We start from the raw sequence: 18,734 nt of genomic DNA on the forward strand, positions 1-18,734 counted from the left end.
AGCAGAATAAAGTAGAGGCCTATTATTAGGGCAGGTTCAATCTCTTTTAGGTTGGATTTGTACCATCATCCCCGGACCCTTATTTGGTTCATGACCTTATGGAGTTGACGATCTCTTGGATCGTTAAGGGGTGTAACCTTCACCTCGTGAACGGTTTACAAGTTCCTTAAAAACTTGTTGGCGACTCTTTTGCTCTATCTTCTTCCCTTTTGGACGCCACCGTACTTTAGTGTATGATCACAGTGGGGTTACAGCTAGTGGGATTTTAAAGGCTTGAAAATATTCCCTACAGTTTTTGGCGACTCCGCTGGGGAGGATTTCTATTTTAATTCCTGAATTTGTTTCGGCAATGATTTAGAATGAGTGGATGAGACTCGAAAAGTTCTAAGTATTTCATGTGCGTAATTTTGATTAACATTGTGGCATATGCATAAAAAGGTTCTCATTGGAAAGACCATCCGTAATGAGTCAAAAACATAGGATTTTACACGTAGGAAATTTGAGAAATGTCTTCCACAACTAGGACTGAAATAACACCACGCGAAACGGGATGATTTTATTGAGCACAGAAAGCTGCTGAGGCATGTGGGAAGTAGCGTCAGGGGCCAGAGCTTGGCACCATACTTTTAGCCGTAGCGCCAGACGCCAGTATTGGCGCTAGGCGCTACAGTTAAAAGTTAGCGCCAGTCTCTGTTTGCTGGCGCCAATTTCTCCCAATACCGAGCCAGAAATATGCGTTCTAATTTCGACCGGTTTTTTCGTATTGTTTGCTCGATCCTACTTCCTGATTGAATTTTTTCTCATTTTTCTGAAACCCATATGTGTTCTACATATGGACATAACCTTCTGGGAATTCATGCCTTATCTACCCGATTGAACGCTCCTGGCAACAAAGGGTACATCTGAGATGTTGAATTCACCAAACCATGGAAGTGAGTTTTTTCTAAAAAAACTCGCGGTGTTCTATCCACACGCGTTAACCCTTCACGGTTAGGCTTCTATGCGGTGCATCTGAACAATTAACCATGGACCCTATTTGACTAAACCATATCCCGAACTTTAGAGAACTAGCGCCATGGTTAGGTTACGAACTCATTGCATCATATTGTGCCTACTTGACTAATTGTGCATTATTTGTTGCGCATATATATTCTATGCTCCTCCTAACCGTTTGTTGATTTGTGTTGAGATTATAATTAATGACTTAAAGAACTTTGCCTAATTAATTAATTAATTCGAGTCAATAAATTTTTTCTTTTTTTAATCGGAATTGACCTAGTACGACTTTAGGCATACCCAAGTTGACTAATAATATCGAAAACAGTCCCAGACCGAGGCTCTAATGTTGGTGCCAAAATTTGGGCTGTAGCGCCATTGTATGGTGTGTAGCGCCAGACATTTACTAAAAAGTCTGGCGCCAACCACCATATTGTGACGCCAGTCCTGTCGCTTGGCCGACAGTTCGGATTATTTGTCGAGTCATCACCTAATGTCTAATTTTTCAGTTTCCTGTTTAATTCGGTTAATTCTGCTTAATTGAATCAATATTTGAGTTTAGGAACTAAGTCCCATGGTCTTACACAAGAGTCCAAGCATGTCACTTACACTCAATACACACACCATTACACATGCCTTGACCATGATTAAGGGAGTCTTGTGTGCGCGCGTTATTTTTCGTCATTTTTTTAGGGGGGTAAGTCGGATATTAATCCTCCAATAAATAGTACTTAAATTCCCTAAACACATGTACATTATTGCTCCCTAAAAATATGCATACTTTTTTCTTTTCTTAAACAAAAGCCATAAAGTCAAACTGATTCGAGTCAAATAATTAAAACGCAAACTGGCTTAATCTACAGCGCGTGGTCAAGAAAGGAAGGACGATTAATCAAAGATAACCTCTTCGTACAAGTCCAACTTTTCGACAAACCTATAGCTCGCAAGAGGAAAGCAAGAGTTATAATGGCAACTCAAGAAGAAGTTAACGATCTCAAAAACCAATTGGCTACTGTAACTGAGACACTAAAGCTTCTCGCACTTAAGATCGAGGATCCCGCGAAGCAACAACAAATGGACCTCATGCAAGAAAGCCTAAGCAAGTTGTCCAGCGACTACAAGTTTCAAGAACTCACATCCCAAGGGGTCTCGGTGGATAAGGATCTTCTTCCGCAGAAGTTCAGTGCCAACGACATCCCAAAGTTTAGGGCAATCGATAACCCCTACTTCCATCTAAGAGCATTTGAAACAATAATGAGTATCAAGGGTATTGATAAGAAAATTTTCCCTTCTCTGTTCTCGCTATCTCTCGAGACCGTTTGCCAACAATGGTTCTTTTCTCTTGAAAAAAAAAAGACCTCTACCTGGGAATCCATAGCAAACGCTTTCGTTGATAGGTACAAGTGCAACGTTCAAGTCGAAACTGACCATAGAGAACTTGAAATTCTCAAGCAGAAGGAGAATGAAGGCTTCACATCTTTCTTTAACAAATGGAGAGAAACCTCAGCTAAAATGATTGAGGTACCAAGTGAAAAAGAGTCCGTGAGATTGTTCATTAAAAATCTCCAAGAAAAATATTCAAAACATCTTAAATATCAAAATAACCTTTATACCTTTAAGGTTGTTTATGATATTGGGATTAATATTGAAGATGACTTAGCTAAATCTAAAGCTGCCAACAATAACTCCAACAGTGGCTGGAAAGGAAGGAAGAACGACAATCCTTCTTCTTCTAAAACCGCCCACTCAAATAATGTTAGCGCTTTTAATCTAGGAGAAGTCCTTGCCATGAACAACCAAGGACAAAAGAAACTTTTTAGGAGAAACTTCACTCCTATTGGCATGAGTTATGACACCGCGTTTGATCGGCTAAATGCAAAAGGTCTTATAACTCCCATTGGACCATTCGGAGATCTACCAGTCGAGAAAAGGTCGCCTAATTGGAACCCCAATGCACATTGCAAGTATCATCAAGGTAGGGGCCATTCTACTGAAAGCTGTTGGAAACTTAAGGAAGCTATCCAAGACCTGATTGACAGTAATAAGCTGCCGTTGCCTCCTGCCAGTAAGAAACCGAGTATTGATAATGCACCTCTAGCTCACACATTGGTTATCTCCGATGGAGAAAGCGAAGTTGACCCCTCATCTCTCATTAAGCCTGTCAAAGTGACCGAAGAAGAAGAAGAAGAGATCTTTTTCGATGTCGAGGATAATCCTCCAGAACTGGCAAATGAGGTAGAGATACGAATACTCACACTATATCTGAGGGAGACATCACAACTGTTACATGAAACTCTCAAAATTCTGAATGAACTTCGCAAGGAATATGATCAAGAACCTAAGAAAGAATTCACACCAGTAAAAACGACTTATGAGGCAAAATACTTTCCCTTACAAGTCACCGAAAGACTCAAGAAGAGCAATAAAATTTATACTCCAATTAGGATCCCGTATGCACAAATGTTTAAAATGCTCTCCGAGAGTGGCAAGGTCAAACCTCTCGAACCGAGACCATTTGAATCATTAAAAAGAACAGATAGATATTACTGTCAATACCATCAGTCAGGAGGACACACCATAGAAAACTGCTTCAAATTCAAGGATTTGGTGCAGAAAATGATTGATAGAAAGGAATTAGTCCAAGTTCAACAAGAAGAGGATATAAATGTTAATGGAGTATGGGACAGTGATGAAGAAGATGTCTATCTAAATGACATATTAGAACCTTCACCTTCCATATCATACACCACAGACGACATTTGGGCTGAAGAAGATGCATCAATAGACGTCCTCACAAGATCCGGGAGAATACAACCTCCTGTTTCAACGCAACCCATGCCTACCGCACAACAAGTTCCCATACCTATCATCGAGGACAATGACATTGTTAAACAATTCAAGAAGACAAAAGTTGAGATGAATGTATGGAAGCTTCTAGCAACATCTCGAGAACATAGGTTGGCTGTGATGAATGCCTTGGATAAAATCGGGATAGATTCTGACACCACTCCTGAGGGACTAGCTAACTTCCTCACGAGTGATCTCCCTAGTCCAATTAATCTAATCACCTTCTCTGATAAAGATTTACCCCCGGAAGGTGACAAGCACTACAAAGCGTTAAACCTCACAGTAGTCTGCAAAAGAATGAATGTTCCCATGACGCTTGTAGACAATGGATCGGCTATCAACGTCTGTCCACTTAGGACTGTGAGGATGCTCGGCATAAAGAATGAGGATTTAACTCCGTCCACACAAGGAATAAGAGCTTACGATAATACTCGACGTCAAGCTCTTGGCAAAATAACCCTAAATGTGACGGCAGGAGCAATAGAACATGCTACTACTTTTCAAGTGGTAGACATCAAAGCCTCATTCAATCTGTTGTTAGGACGCCCTTGGCTCCATGATCTAAAGGCCGTCCCTTCATCTCTCCACCAACAAGTGAAAGCTATAGTTGGAGGAATCCCCATCACCATTGATGCTTCGCCAATGAGGATCAAGTCAATAGAGAATCCAATCATCAACGTGGAGCACGACGAAGATGATGAAGACCTATGGGGCTTTAACGAAGAAGTCTCCTTAATCCAAGAGGATGAAAGGACATCTTTTTGCCACAACCCCCATTCCAACATGATTATCAACACTATGCTGAAAAACCAAGGACACTTCCCTGGGATGACCTTAGGAAAGAAGAAGGGGATAGCAAAATCGATAGAGTCACCTGGCCTCCCTAAACTAGATACTTTCGGACTTGGTTTCGAACCGACTCGGAAAGATCTCAAGCGAGCCCAGGATAAATTGAAAGCACGTAGGGACGCTCATATTCAAAAGAAAGCAATTCCAATGGATCAGTACCCTCTTACGCTTAATGGTCAGTTTATAAAAGAAGGAGAGGACTATCCATGCTATGAATTTCCCGAACCATCTGTTGTAAATGGCATACGACAACCAGGATTCGAGATTTTCTTGGATTGCTATTTCACTGATGAAATCCCAATTCCCGTCCATAAGGAGAAAACACCTCCATGCTTTGACTTTAACGTCATGGGATTACTGTTTGGACGAGAAAAGATTGAGCCAGTTTATGAGGAAGATAACTCCTCACTCATTCAAACGGTCCCACAAAGCGAAAACTTCGATCCCTCGAAGCTAATTACTCCAGCTGAAGGATTACTGCAAGGGTGGCGTAAGACTATCAAGGTGATTACTCCGAGTGGGAGGAAAATATCAATCACGACAGGACAAGGGCCAATGTTTGAAGAATCGTCAGGGTCAGAGTCAGAGTCTGAGTCAGAATCTTTCCCCTTAGAATCTTCTAAGTCTTTAGTTATAACGCCTTCCCTTCCTGTTTCTTCTCCTAGGATAGTTAGTGATCCAGTCCCTAAGGACATATCACTCTTTGATGTAATGATCTCAGAGTATAATAATATCGCTCATTCTCCTTACTTCTCGTGTTCTTCCCTAACCCAAGATGACGAACATTGCTTAGCTAACGATGAAAAAGATAAAGAATTTATTAAAGCAATGGAAACACTTGAAAAGAAAACACCAGTAATTGAAGAGACTGAAACAGTTGACATCTCAAATGATTCAACTCATAAAAGAGAAGTTAAAATCGGACTAACATTGAATAAACAAGAAAGAACAGATTTAATTAACTTGCTTAAAGAATTTATCGATGTATTTGCTTGGTCATATGAAGATATGCCAGGCATTAACAGAGAAATAGCTCAACACACTATACCATTAATTCCAGGAATGAAACCTGTAAAACAAAAGCTACGTCGAATGAAACCCGACGTAGCACTTAAAATAAAAGAAGAAGTTCAAAAACAAATAACTGCAGGTTTCATCAAGGTATCCAAACACCCCGAATGGGTCGCTAACGTCGTCCCAGTTCCAAAGAAAGATGGAAGGGTAAGGATGTGTGTCGACTATCGAGATCTAAATAAGGCAAGTCCAAAGGACGACTTCCCTTTGCCACACATCGATATTCTAGTAGACAACACAGCAAATCACGCGCTCCTCTCATTCATGGACGGATACGCAGGGTACAATCAGATTCTCATTGCGGAAGAAGACATGGAGAAGACAACTTTTATCACACCATGGGGGACTTACTGTTACACGGTAATGCCATTTGGGTTGAAAAACGCAGGTGCTACTTACCAACGTGCAGCAACTGCCTTGCTCCATGACATGATGCACAAAGAAGTCGAGGTATATGTAGACGACATGATTGTGAAATCAAAAGACCGTCCAGGCCATCAAGTAGCCTTAAGGAAATTTTTCGAAAGGCTAAGAAAATATAATATGAGATTAAATCCCTCAAAATGCGCTTTTGGAGTTACCTCGGGCAAGCTCTTGGGATACGTCATAAGCTCTAGAGGAATAGAGATAGATCCAACCAAGATTAAAGCAATCATGTCAATGCCACCACCCAAGACCGAGAAACAGATTCGAGGATTCATTGGCCGGTTACAATACATAAGTAGGTTCATATCAAAACTAACAACGATATGTGAACCAATCTTCAAAAAGCTCAAGAAGAATGTACCAGTAATATGGGATGACGAGTGTCAAAAAGCCTTTGACCGGATCAAAGCCTATCTCGCAAATCCTCCCGTATTAGCGCCAGCACTTCCCGGAATACCTCTTAGGTTATATTTTACGGTTACCAAAGAGACAATGGGAGCCATGCTAGCACAAGAGGTAGAAAACAAAGAGAATGCAATCTATTACTTAAGTAAGAAGATGCTCGAATACGAAACACGCTATACACCACTCGAGAAATTGTGCCTCGCTTTGGTGTGGGCCACAACTAAGTTGAGACATTACATGTTGGTGCATACCGTTTTCGTGGTATCTCGATTGGATCCACTCAAATACTTGTTCGAGAAATCAACGCTCAATGGACTTATTTCAAGATGGATAGTCAACTTAGCCCAGTTCGATGTACGGTTTATGCCACAAAAAGCTATTAAAGGATCCGTGGTGTCAGACTTTCTGGCAGACTTTCCAATAGAAGACTCGACACCAATACAGGACAGTGAATTTCCAGATGAAGATTTGATGGTCACCAAAGATGATACTTGGACCTTGTATTTTGACGGAGCCTCAAACCAAAAGGGATGTGGTGTCGGAGTGTTACTAGTATCACCTAAAGAAGAACACGTCCCAATCTCAATAAAGCTTGATTTCGACGTTACCAACAATGCTGCTGAATATGAAGCATGTGTGGTAGGCCTTGAAACAACCCTGGCATTGGGAGTAAAGAAGTTAAGGATATTCGGGGATTCCTCTCTAATCATCAATCAAATATCTAAAAGGTGGAAAGTAAGGAGTGAAAGCCTAGCTCCTTACCAAACTTATCTGGAAACTCTTACCGATCAGTTAGAGAAGGTAGAATACACATATCTACCTAGAGAAGAAAATCAATTTGCTGATGCCTTGGCAAGATTAGCCTCAATGGTTAGGATTCCCACGGATATCGAGCAAATGCCTCTAACTATCGAAAAAAGGCACAAACCGGCATATATACAGGCTATAGAAGATGGCGATCCAGTCCAAGACGAAGATGAAGAACGAGAAGAAAAACCATGGTACACAGACATTCTCAATTATGTCACCAATGGAGAATACCCTCCTCATGCTGACAAAAGAGCTAAGCGAGCCTTGAGACTTTTGGCTTCTCAATATGTACTCATAGACAACGAGCTACATAAAAGGGTACCTAAAGGTCGAGCTCTCCTATGTGTAGGGAAGGTGGACGCACAAAGAATAATGAGAATGGTCCACGAAGGAATCTGTGGAACTCATATAAATGGCAAAATGTTAGTCTAGAAAATAATGCGAGAAGGGTATTATTGGACTACCATGAATAGGGATTGCCATCAATATGTAAAAAGATGCCCTAAGTGTCAAATTTATGCCAATTTACAGCACGTTCCTCCATCTTTGCTCTATACCTACACATCACCATGGCCATTCTCTACATGGGGAATTGACATAATTGGCAAGATCGCTCCTCCAGGGACAAGAGGCCATGAATTTTTTCTAGTAGCGATTGATTACTTTACGAAGTGGGTTGAAGCACAATCATATGCTAAACTCACCGCAAAACATGTAGCACTTTTTATCGAGAGAAATATCATTTGTCGGTATGGAGTCCCACATGAAATGATAAGTGACAATGGAACTCACTTTCAAGCCGAATGTGAAGAATTGCTACATAAATATGGTATCCAACATCATCATTCGTCCCCTTATAGACCTCAAGCAAACGGAGCAGTCGAGGCAGCTAATAAAAATTTAAAGACTATCATCGAGAAAATGACAGAAAATTACAAGGATTGGCCTGACAAGCTTCACTTTGCATTGTGGGGTTATCGTACGTCAATCCGTACGTCAACAGGAAATACACCATTTTCTTTGGTATATGGAATGAATGCCGTACAACCTGTCGAACTAGAAATACCATCTCTACGTATTGCGCTAGAAAGTAAACTCGATGAAGTCGAATGGACTAGGGCACGATATGAAGAATTGATCCTACTCGACGAAAAACGACTAGAAGCTCTACATCACACTCAGTGTTATCAAACTCGTATGGCTAGACATTTTAATAAGAAGGTCAAGACAAGAAATATCAAAATAGGAGATTTGGTATTAAAGGCACTAAGGAAAAATGTTTTAGATCCAAGGGGAAAGTTTAGACCTAATTGGTCTGGCCCCTACATTGTTAAAACAATCCTGTCAGATGGTGCAGCAAAATTAACTGACATGGATGGCAATGAATTCTCAAACATGACCAATCTTGACCAACTTAAAAAATACTACCCATAATTACCTGAGTAGGACACTCAAGAGAGCTACGTTCGGCCTGATTCCTTAGGAAAGGATACGTAGGCAACCCATTACGGGTGCGGCCACTTTATTTTTCGACATATCCTCATTCCAGAATTAACAAAAAGTCAACAAAAGTCGGAAAAGCAACTGGCGTCGCAGAACAGAGCCTGGCGCCAGAAAAAGGCCATCAGCGCCAGACGACAGTATTGGCGCTTGGCGCCAGACCTCAATATCTGGCGCCAATTCGCAATTATTGACGCCAATTCAGTAATAAAATCTGGGCAAATTTCGGCATTTTTCGGAAAATTCTCGACTTCCGTACTCGAAGAATTTCTGGAAAATCAATTTTTCGGTTTTTCATTGCTGTAATAAAACAATTTTAAAGTAACAATTTAATTGAAAGCTGAAATTTCATTAATAAAATAAAATTGCATTGTTAATGGAATTTAAATAAAGCTGAAATAAATTAACTTTAAATAAAAACTAAGAATCTAATAAATCTAAAGCTAAGCAATGTTCTAGTCTTTCTTCTCCCTCTTTGCTCTTTTCCAATTCTTTTCTGCCTCCTCCTCTTCATCCATTACTTTAGCTAGTAGGCATCCTTTAGAGGACCTACATTCAATCTTAGAATAGATTGTCTCGCCTTCAGCTAGCACCTCATGCTTCTTTTCCACCCAAACCTTTTTTTCTGTAGTGGTAGCTTTCCTTTTCCCCTTGTCTTTAGTAGAATTCTTCTTCTTAGGCATTATAGGTGTCTTGAACTCAATTCTTGCACCTAAGCGTTCCTTGGCTGGTGTCACCCTGTCACCTAGACGATTCTTCACATCAGTTCTACCCTGATCAATTGAAGACTTCTTCAGCAACCACTTCTTTACATCATTAGGCAAAGAAGGGGGAACCTTTTGGGGAATCACTTCCCATAAAGGTCTAGCGCTCCAGTACGTGTCAAATTTATCTACTTCTTGAGATATGGGATACTCATAGGGAGGACGAAGATCCCCGGAAGGAATATTTTGAAGCAAGCCATATTGTCTCTTTACTCTGCAGGGATAATAATATGTCATGAGAGACAAGCTTGGAAGACGGCAGAAAGGTTGCTTGTTAACACCAACCATCCTTTTTATTTTCCACCATGGGATGACCCACTTGATAGCAAAGTCACGTGATTCAAAGACTTTCTTCCACCCATGGCGCCCAATTTTAGGGATGCACTTCTTTCTTCTTACAAAGCAGGTGGGTGTATAACTTTCAATGTCGTCCGGAGGGCTAACTAATCCTAGCCTTTCCATTAGTCACATCTAAAATAAAAAAAAAAAAAAATTCAATGCAAATAAATTAATATTACAATACAAAAATATATTTTTTAATTTCTGTAATTAAAAATATTATTTTTCTACCTATAATAAAATTGGAGAACCGCAAAGAGGTGCTTTTGGGTCCCTTTTCAACTCATCTAGACTAATCATAGTCTCTCCAACTATCAATGGCATTGGATTTCTCCCTGATTCAATTTGTTCTAGCACAGTGGTTATAATTGATTGACCCTCGTTAATTTTACCACTACTAAGACAATATTGATTAAGCATGCAGAATAAGAACGCCCTTCTTCTATATATGTGAAGAGATTCAGAAAGCGGTTTATCAAAATAATAGCGTGCGAATTCTTTTAAGTTCACCACGTTGCCATTCACTATCCTTGATAAATCCCTTTCCTTCAAATTAAAGAAGTGCTCAAAATCCTTATAGTAATATGCATCTACTCTAGGGATCACCACCAGGTCTATTGCAGGAAAGCCTAAAATAGCACCAAATTCCTCTGGCAAAGGGCTAATTTCATCATACCCTATTCTAAAACAATGGGTGTCAATGTTCCAATATTCTAAAGCGGTATGAATGAAGTCTATGTCTAGATCTACCCCTTTAATGCCATATATTCCCCCCAAGTGAAATAAATCCAATTCTTTTCTTTCTCTAGCATTGAGAGATCGACACCATTCATGAGAATATTGGGTGAAGGTTTTAGTGGCTAAAGACATGATAGTTATTTTTTCTAAGGAGAAGAATAATTTTTTTCGCTGGAATTATGTGAATAATCGGCTGAACAAGGGGGTATTTATGCACAAATTGCGAGGAATTTCAACCTGACTGGAATATGAAGTCAGCATCAATTGGTGTCACACACCCGAAATTGGCGTCACCCATCAGCTATTGGCGCCACACGCTATGTGTAGCGCCTGGCGCCACAAGCTGGCGCCAGCTGGCGCCAAGTCAGCAGGACAGCCGCGCGTGCTCAGTTTACGTTTTTATATTAAATTGGAGTCGGTTAATGACTTTGTGGCCCCGTTTTAATATTTTTCTATCCTTTTATTAATTAATTAAATATAGCGATTATTTTTAGTTATTTTTTATTTATTTTCTTTTGAGTTTATATTAATTCTCAAAAATCAGCTTTTTTTCTCCATTTTATTTTTCCTTTTTATTTTTCTTTTTGGGGGAGAGAGTCGGATAATACCCTCCATCAATAATAAAAATGACAGAATTTTTGCGCATAATTGTCATCACATTTGCACACACTAACATACACTAACATAATAGTAGATAAATTCGCAATAACAGAATGTACAGAGTGTCTAAATAACAGGTCAAAGGCAAAGTTCTATAAAAAGTCAAAATAAAATGCATATACAGAAGCAAACTACGGCACCGGAGGACGTAGGCCCATCATGCCATAAAACTGCGCCGTCCGAGGAGTCACCTCTCCACCAGCTCCAGTCTCCGTAGGAGGAGGGAAGCTCAAAACAGGACCACTCCAACCAAGGTCAACCTGAGGATGAGACCGCGGAGGCTGCTGCGATGACGAGCCAACCTCGTATATCCCACCACCTCTGAAAGCCGAGGTAGCCTCTCCTAACGGTGTAGCCGGAACCTCCTCAAAAGAAGACCCTGAGCCCTCAGCAACGTCGGCTCGAGCATCCTCAGAACGGCCACCTCTACCTCCTGACGAAGTGCGACGACGTCTCGAGCTAGACCTCGCCGGCTCTCTTCGCCCCTCAGGCCTCGTACGGGTGTGAGAAGCGATCGGCTGACCCTGCAAAAGAAATAAATCAGAAACAAGGTGAAAACAAGCATAGTGCAGAAACAATAAGTAAAGGAAAGTTACCTCTCGGACAGCGTCGTCTCGACGACAGGTAGCTGCATTCCTCATCCGGACGAGTTGGCTCCGGAAGGCATCTATGCATCGTGCCATAGCCGAAACCACCTCGCGTGAGAACTGTCAAGGAAAGTTAAGTCAGTAAAAATGCATGATAACTGAATACAAGATTCTGAATTAGAGCTAGACTTACCCTGGTCTGGTGACGAGGAATCGACCGCTCCACGAAGCGCTCGCCCTCAGGAGCCGGAGAAATCATCTCCTCGATCGGCCCGTACATCCCCTGGTAGTGGATGGACATACGGGGTGGCACAAACTCAGTGGGACCATCCTGATAAAAACAGAAAAGAAATCAGTAAGGTGTTACTTGTGGGCTACTCAGCGAAAAACGAAAGGCCAAGAATCTTACCCTCACATCCTCGGCCGGCACGGGGGCTGGAGCTAACAAAGGAAGTAGCTCCTCAGCATAACTCCGCCCAAGGATCACATGGGACCGCCAAAGAGAACCAGGCTCCTCAGCCATGCTCGACAACTCTCTCTCGTCGAACATGTGGCCTAGTGGAGGAACAGGAACGACAAAGACATCGGAAGAGTGCTGTCTAGCAACTCTCTCTCCTAAATACGCAATTGCTCCGTAGGTCCCCAGAAAGTAACGGCGCTCAGCAGAGTACTGTGCGGCTAATCCAGGGACTGTCCAACCACCCCATGGCCGGTATACTACCTCAGGTCCCTATAAAAAATATCAATCGGGTAAGAACATGTATAAAACGTCGCAGAAGAGAAAGATAAGCACCAAAAAACGCACCGAGATGATCCGACTCCGGACACGTGCAGTAGACAGGTCCACATGGTGGCCGCCCCAAGAGGCGCTCACCGGACACCCCCTCGGCGATGGTCTCGCCGGCGCAATGGAAGGAAAGTATTCATAGAACCAAATCTACAAAAGGCTAAAGCATGAGTAAATGCTAACTAAACATATAGGGCTAAATTTTATAGGGAATAATGTTTACCTCTACAACTTTCCAGAAAGCGGACAAAGCGACATTCGTCCTAAGAGACCGGTGGCGACACGAGTCCCTCAGTGCGCGAACGAAGTCAGTATAGGCCAAGCTGGCCCAGTCATAAGTCCCGATCCGCCGGAGATCGCGAACAGCAGGGAGATAGTAAAGCAACGCCTTACTACCCCTATCAGGGGAGAATGTCCCTGACAATAACATCAGCACAAAGATACGCACCCGCTGCTCTCGGGTGGTCGCATCGTCATCAAGAGCCGCTGCCAGCGTTGAGCGGCGAATCCCTCTAGCACTAAACTGAGTCATCTCGACCTCAGCTCGGGCCCGAACAACAATCGGCCCCATTAGTTCCTCGACCTCTGGAGAAAAGACGTCGATACCGCCGTCGAATGGCAGCGGCACAGAAGTGAACTCCAGTCCTGTGATAAGACTGAAGTCTGTAGGAGTGACCATCATCTCACCCCATGGAAAATGAAATGTGTTGGTGGTGTCCCAAAAGAACTCCACCAGAGCGCGTACTACGTGGTGACCCCCGCTGGAGGCAACCATAGCCTCGGAGGTCTCAAACAGGGCAACCAACCCGCAAGACTCCCATAGGAGTCTCGTCTCTCGATCTCTGGCGATATGCATCCTATATAAATCGCCGAGACCATCGCAGCCAGAGCCGTGATGTCGCGTCCTTCCCGGCTCGGTTCCCCGTCTCACCCTCTCAGAAATATGGTGGACAGGGGCAACGAACAAGGTCTGCTCATCCCACTCTAGGAACTGACCAAGCGAAGTGGACGGTGTAGTGTCGTTCTCCACGGGCTCATGCTCCCGTCTAGTGTTTCGGGACCGTGAACCGGAGCCTCGTTGTCTAGCCATGCTACATTGTGCAGAATCATCATAAATCAAGGTTCTATAGTATCTAAAGGTTTGCCTAGCCGCATGATACTATGTTCGCAAAAACAGAGTACGTAGTACTAAAACAGAGCACAAATTCGAATTGAGCATGATAAGCATTTTTCAAGCAATCAAACAATTTCTTGCAACACTATAGTGATCATTGTGACAAATTGAACAAGAATTGCTAGCAAAAACATCAAGAACGAGCCACATTGTTTTTCACGACCTTAGGAGGTCCAACAATGGCGGATTGCTCATTTCTTCGCCAAAATGAGTCAAACAAGTCTCAAATTACTCCCAAGGCAATATGCAAACATAAACAAGCAATTTCATGGCATAAAACTTGATAAACAAAGCAAATTGAGCATTATAAGTTTCGAATTTTCATGAAATTCGTGAATGGATATGCCAATAATTCATAAAAACCGGTGTGAGTTGGAAGGAAACTTACATAGATCGGGAATATGGATGAAAAGAGCTTGGATTTGCAACAAATTTGAGCAAATTCGGTTGAGAAGCGAATAAGCAACGATCAATTGAAGTTTCGACTTCTTTCGAGCAGTGTTCACAACAAACCAGAGCACGAAATGAACTGAAAACGGGAATTTAAGGTGATTCCCGTGCTGGCGCCAGCCCCTAGGCATTGGCGTCACATTATATGCTTGGCGCCAGACGCCAATTTCAGCGCATGGCGCTAATGCGAAAAAGATGGCGCTGATCGATTTTCAGCGACGCCAAAGCAGCCAGCCACCTTTTGGGGTAGTGCTAGCCTTCTGCAATATATTTTGGTTTCCTTGGTACGCCAGTTAGCCCCTCTGAGCAATTTGACATGATTAGGTAATCGGCTTGATTACATGAAGTGATCGACCTGATGAAAAGATCGTCTCACTAAGCTTAAAGCGCCTAAGCATTGGCTCATTAGCAAAAGGCACCGACATACAGGTTCATTAGCAAAAAAGGGCACCGACGTATAGGTTCAAGAGCAAAGAGCGCCGACGTACAGGCATAGCAAAAAGCAAAGTTCAGGCGAACTTTTAAAGATCGACGGGCGTGGGTCTTCGGTATTTTCCTTTGGGAGATTATCGCATCAAATGAGGATGACTTCAAGAGAAGATGTCTTCGGCATCATTCCCTAGCTTGCGGAAAGTTATCACAAACAACTGAAGGTAATTTCGGGCGAAATTGTCTTCGATCATAGTTCCTGAGGCATGGAACGTGATCATAATGCGGATGAGAATTATTTCAAGAGAAATAATTTTCGATGATATTCCCTTGGACGTGGAATATTATCACAGCGGAGAGGATAGTTTCAGGCGAAGCAATCTTCTAATTTGGAAGTAGTTACAAGGCGTAGCAGTTTTCAAACGGGATGACATTCTCTAGCTTGCAGGAGGTCATCAAAGCAATCGGTTACTTTCAGAGACGTGTGCTCGACGGTGTAAGATACGCGTTTCTTAACTCTTTTATTTGTTTAACTAATGCTAGTTTTGCAGGTATCGGCGTTACAAGATTGATTTAGGATCGCAGAACGTTCTGAATCATTCTCCGTCCCTATCGATACTTTGACTTTCGTTTTCGAAACTTGCGTTTCTCCAAACTCAGTCAAAGTGGGGGCTTCTGTAGACACCCATTTGTGTCTCCCCAAAACCAAACCCAGTGATGAGTGCCTTTCACGTCGAATCATAATCGAATGAAACGAAAGTGTGGAAAGGTCTAGTGTTGCGGAAAGTTTTATTTCTTTTCTTTTCTCTTCTCTCTGTTTTTGAAAACTTTATTTTAAGGAAAACAGCCAATCCAGTTTGGTTGGTCCATGATATGGGTCCAATAGTGGTGTAGTTGGATGGGGCTTGCAAAGACCTTTCCAACGATATATTATAAGCCCAATTCCGATGAGTATTGAGGAATTTATGGCCAATTTACTAAACTGGGCCCGGTTTGAGTTTTAAGTACGGCCCAATGATCTAGGGGAGGGCCTAATATGATTTATCATTCCTAATGTAATTAGGAATGGTTTTGGTCTTCTAGAACATTCTAGATGGTTTTATCATTCTTAATTCAATTAGGATTCTTCAGAGTTTTAATTAGATCAAATAGCATTTTCGACTGAAATTATATTATTTTATCTTCCAGTACGGTAAAATTATCAGATTTTCGAAAACGTGTTAAAATCCGGTTTGGCGTCCAACCCCAGGCCTTGGCGCCTGGAACCAGGATTGGCGCCAGACGCCAGCCATTGGCGCCTGGCGCTAGCCACTGGTCCTGGCGCCAATGAGCTAGAGCTGGCGCCAAGTTGTTTTTGCGATCTTCAGACTCTGTTTTGATAAATTATCTTTTTTGGCTGATTTTCTCTATAAATATCGTATCAAAAACTCCGTTTTGGGGGGACGGATTATTATCTATCATTCACCACTTCTCTTATTCTTAAGTTTTAATAACTTTCGTTTTCGTTCATTCATCTACAATCTTCGATCGTCAACAAATTAGTTTATGAATCATTAATCTTTCATTCATTCTTTCTAAACTTTATTCTTTAACACAAAATTCCGCATTCACAAGATCTTGATACACCTAGCCATATTCGAAGTTGCCTTCGCCCTAGACGTGAAATGTTTTAATTTCTTAGGGTTTGGTCCCAAATCTCTCTTTCAATTATTTAATTTAATTGCTTTGTTTATTATTTTCCTTGAAGTTACTAACGTGTGTATTTTGTTATTAGAAAGAGGTACGAGGCATCCAAGTAAGTACTTTATTGATTTTATTGATTTCATGATGTAGATATCATGTTTAGATTGTTATTATGATTCCTAGTATCATGTCTAGGGTATCTTTAATATTAAATATGATTGCTACGATGCTTCCTATATTCTTTCTGATGTTAATTCATGTTAGTATCATGTTAGGGTTAAAGCTTTGATTTTTATTGTTTAGTGACATGCTAGGGTTTGTTATTAATCTTGTTAGTATCATGCCTAGGATCTTGCTATGCTTTAACATGATTATGATTGATATTATTATAATTATTATTATGATTGATTATTTATTATGTTGCTTGATATGTATCATATTTTATATTGTTATTGCTTGATCACCTTTGTTGCATATTAAAGGGAATTGGTATTTGCAATCACGCTTAATAAGATAATTAATAATCTTGTTAGGTTAATTGTGATTATAATTCAAGTGATCGCCAATAATAGATTTATTTGTGCATTAAATTCAACCAACATAGATTAAACAGGTTTAGGGTTAATCCTATTGATTGTATGTTAATCAGAAAGCGCACATGAATACGAGCAGAATAAAGTAGAGGCCTATTATTAGGGCAGGTTCAATCTCTTTTAGGTTGGATTTGTACCATCATCCCCGGACCCTTATTTGGTTCATGACCTTATGGAGTTGACGATCTCTTGGATCGTTAAGGGGTGTAACCTTCACCTCGTGAACGGTTTACAAGTTCCTTAAAAACTTGTTGGCGACTCTTTTGCTCTATCTTCTTCCCTTTTGGACGCCACCGTACTTTAGTGTATGATCACAGTGGGGTTCAAGCTAGTGGGATTTTAAAGGCTTGAAAATATTCCCTACAGTAACACTCCTACGCCACATCCTTTTTTATTGGACGCACCGTCGAAGTACATTACCCATTTGTCATCTTGTGTCATGAGAATCTCTTCATCCGAAAGATGAGTAGTTTCTGCATGACTTGTTTGAATTGGATGTTGTGCCAAGAAGTCGGAAATTACTTTTCCTTTCATTGATTTTTCAAGAATATATTTTAGCTCAAGTTCAGCCAACATCACCAACCACTTAGATATCCTTCCTTATATGGGTGGTTGTTCAAACAAATACTTTATCGGATTTCGTTGAGAAATCACATGAGTAGTGTGTGGTAACATATAATGTCGTAACTTTTTGGTTGCCCGCACTAATGCTAGGCTTGTCTTTTCTAAAGTGCTATATTTTGTTTTGTATTGGATGAATTTTTTGCTTATATACGTTTGACTTTTTCTACTTCTTGTGCTAACATGGCGCCTGTGGCTGTGTCTGTAACTGTAATGTATAGCCTAAGAGGTATTTTAGGTACTGGTGGTGCTAAAAGTGGTGGACTTTTGAGATAATCTTTGATTTTCTCAAAGGCCTTTTGGCATTGATTGTCCCATTCATGTTTCTCCTCTTTTTTCAATTTTTTAAATATTGGCTCACAAGTCATAGTCAATTTGTTGATAAATCGACTAATGTATTGTAACTTACCAAGGAATCCCCTGATTTCTTTTTCTGTTTGAGGGGGAGGCATGTCAACAATTGCCTTTATTTTATAGGGATCGATCTCGATGCCACGTGTGCTTAATACGTATCCAAGTAACTTACCAGAAGTGACTCCGAAGGCGCATTTTTGTGGATTCAATTGCATTTTATATTCTTTTATGCGAGTGAAAAATTTGCATAAAGCTTTTATATGTCCCATTCTATCTTTGGACTTCACTATCATATCATCCACATACACTTCTATTTCTTTATGCATCATATCATGCAAGAGAGTCGTAGCCGGTCTTTGGTACGTAGCTCCTGCATTTTTTAAACTAAATCGCATTACCGTGTAGCAATACGTACCTTAAGGGGTAATAAAGCATGTCTTTTCTTCATATTCTTTTGCCATTAAAATTTGGTTGTAACCTGCGTATCCATCCATAAAGGGTAACATCGCATGTTGAGCCGTGTTATCTACCAATATATTAGTATGTGGTAGAGGAAAATCGTCTTTAGGGCTAGCTTTATTAATATCCCTAAAGTCGACACACATACAAACTCGGCCATCCTTTTTAGGGACTGGAACGATGTTCGCT

At 41.1% G+C, this 18,734-nt stretch overlaps 1 protein-coding gene across 1 annotated transcript in view; it reads right to left on the reverse strand.

The window, feature by feature from the left end:
* Positions 1–18,281, reverse strand: part of LOC145629030 (uncharacterized) — a 30,446-nt gene extending 12,165 nt beyond the window's left edge. Inside the window, exon 1 of the mRNA XM_081681504.1 lies at positions 18,259–18,281. Within this exon, the coding sequence (XP_081537630.1) occupies positions 18,259–18,281 (23 nt within the window). The remainder of the gene's footprint in view (positions 1–18,258) is intronic.
* Positions 18,282–18,734: the final 453 nt, after the last annotated feature.

This window comes from Chenopodium album, chromosome 1 (assembly GCF_948465745.1).
Source record: "Chenopodium album chromosome 1, dcCheAlbu1.1, whole genome shotgun sequence".
Lineage (NCBI taxonomy): Eukaryota > Viridiplantae > Streptophyta > Magnoliopsida > Caryophyllales > Amaranthaceae > Chenopodium > Chenopodium album.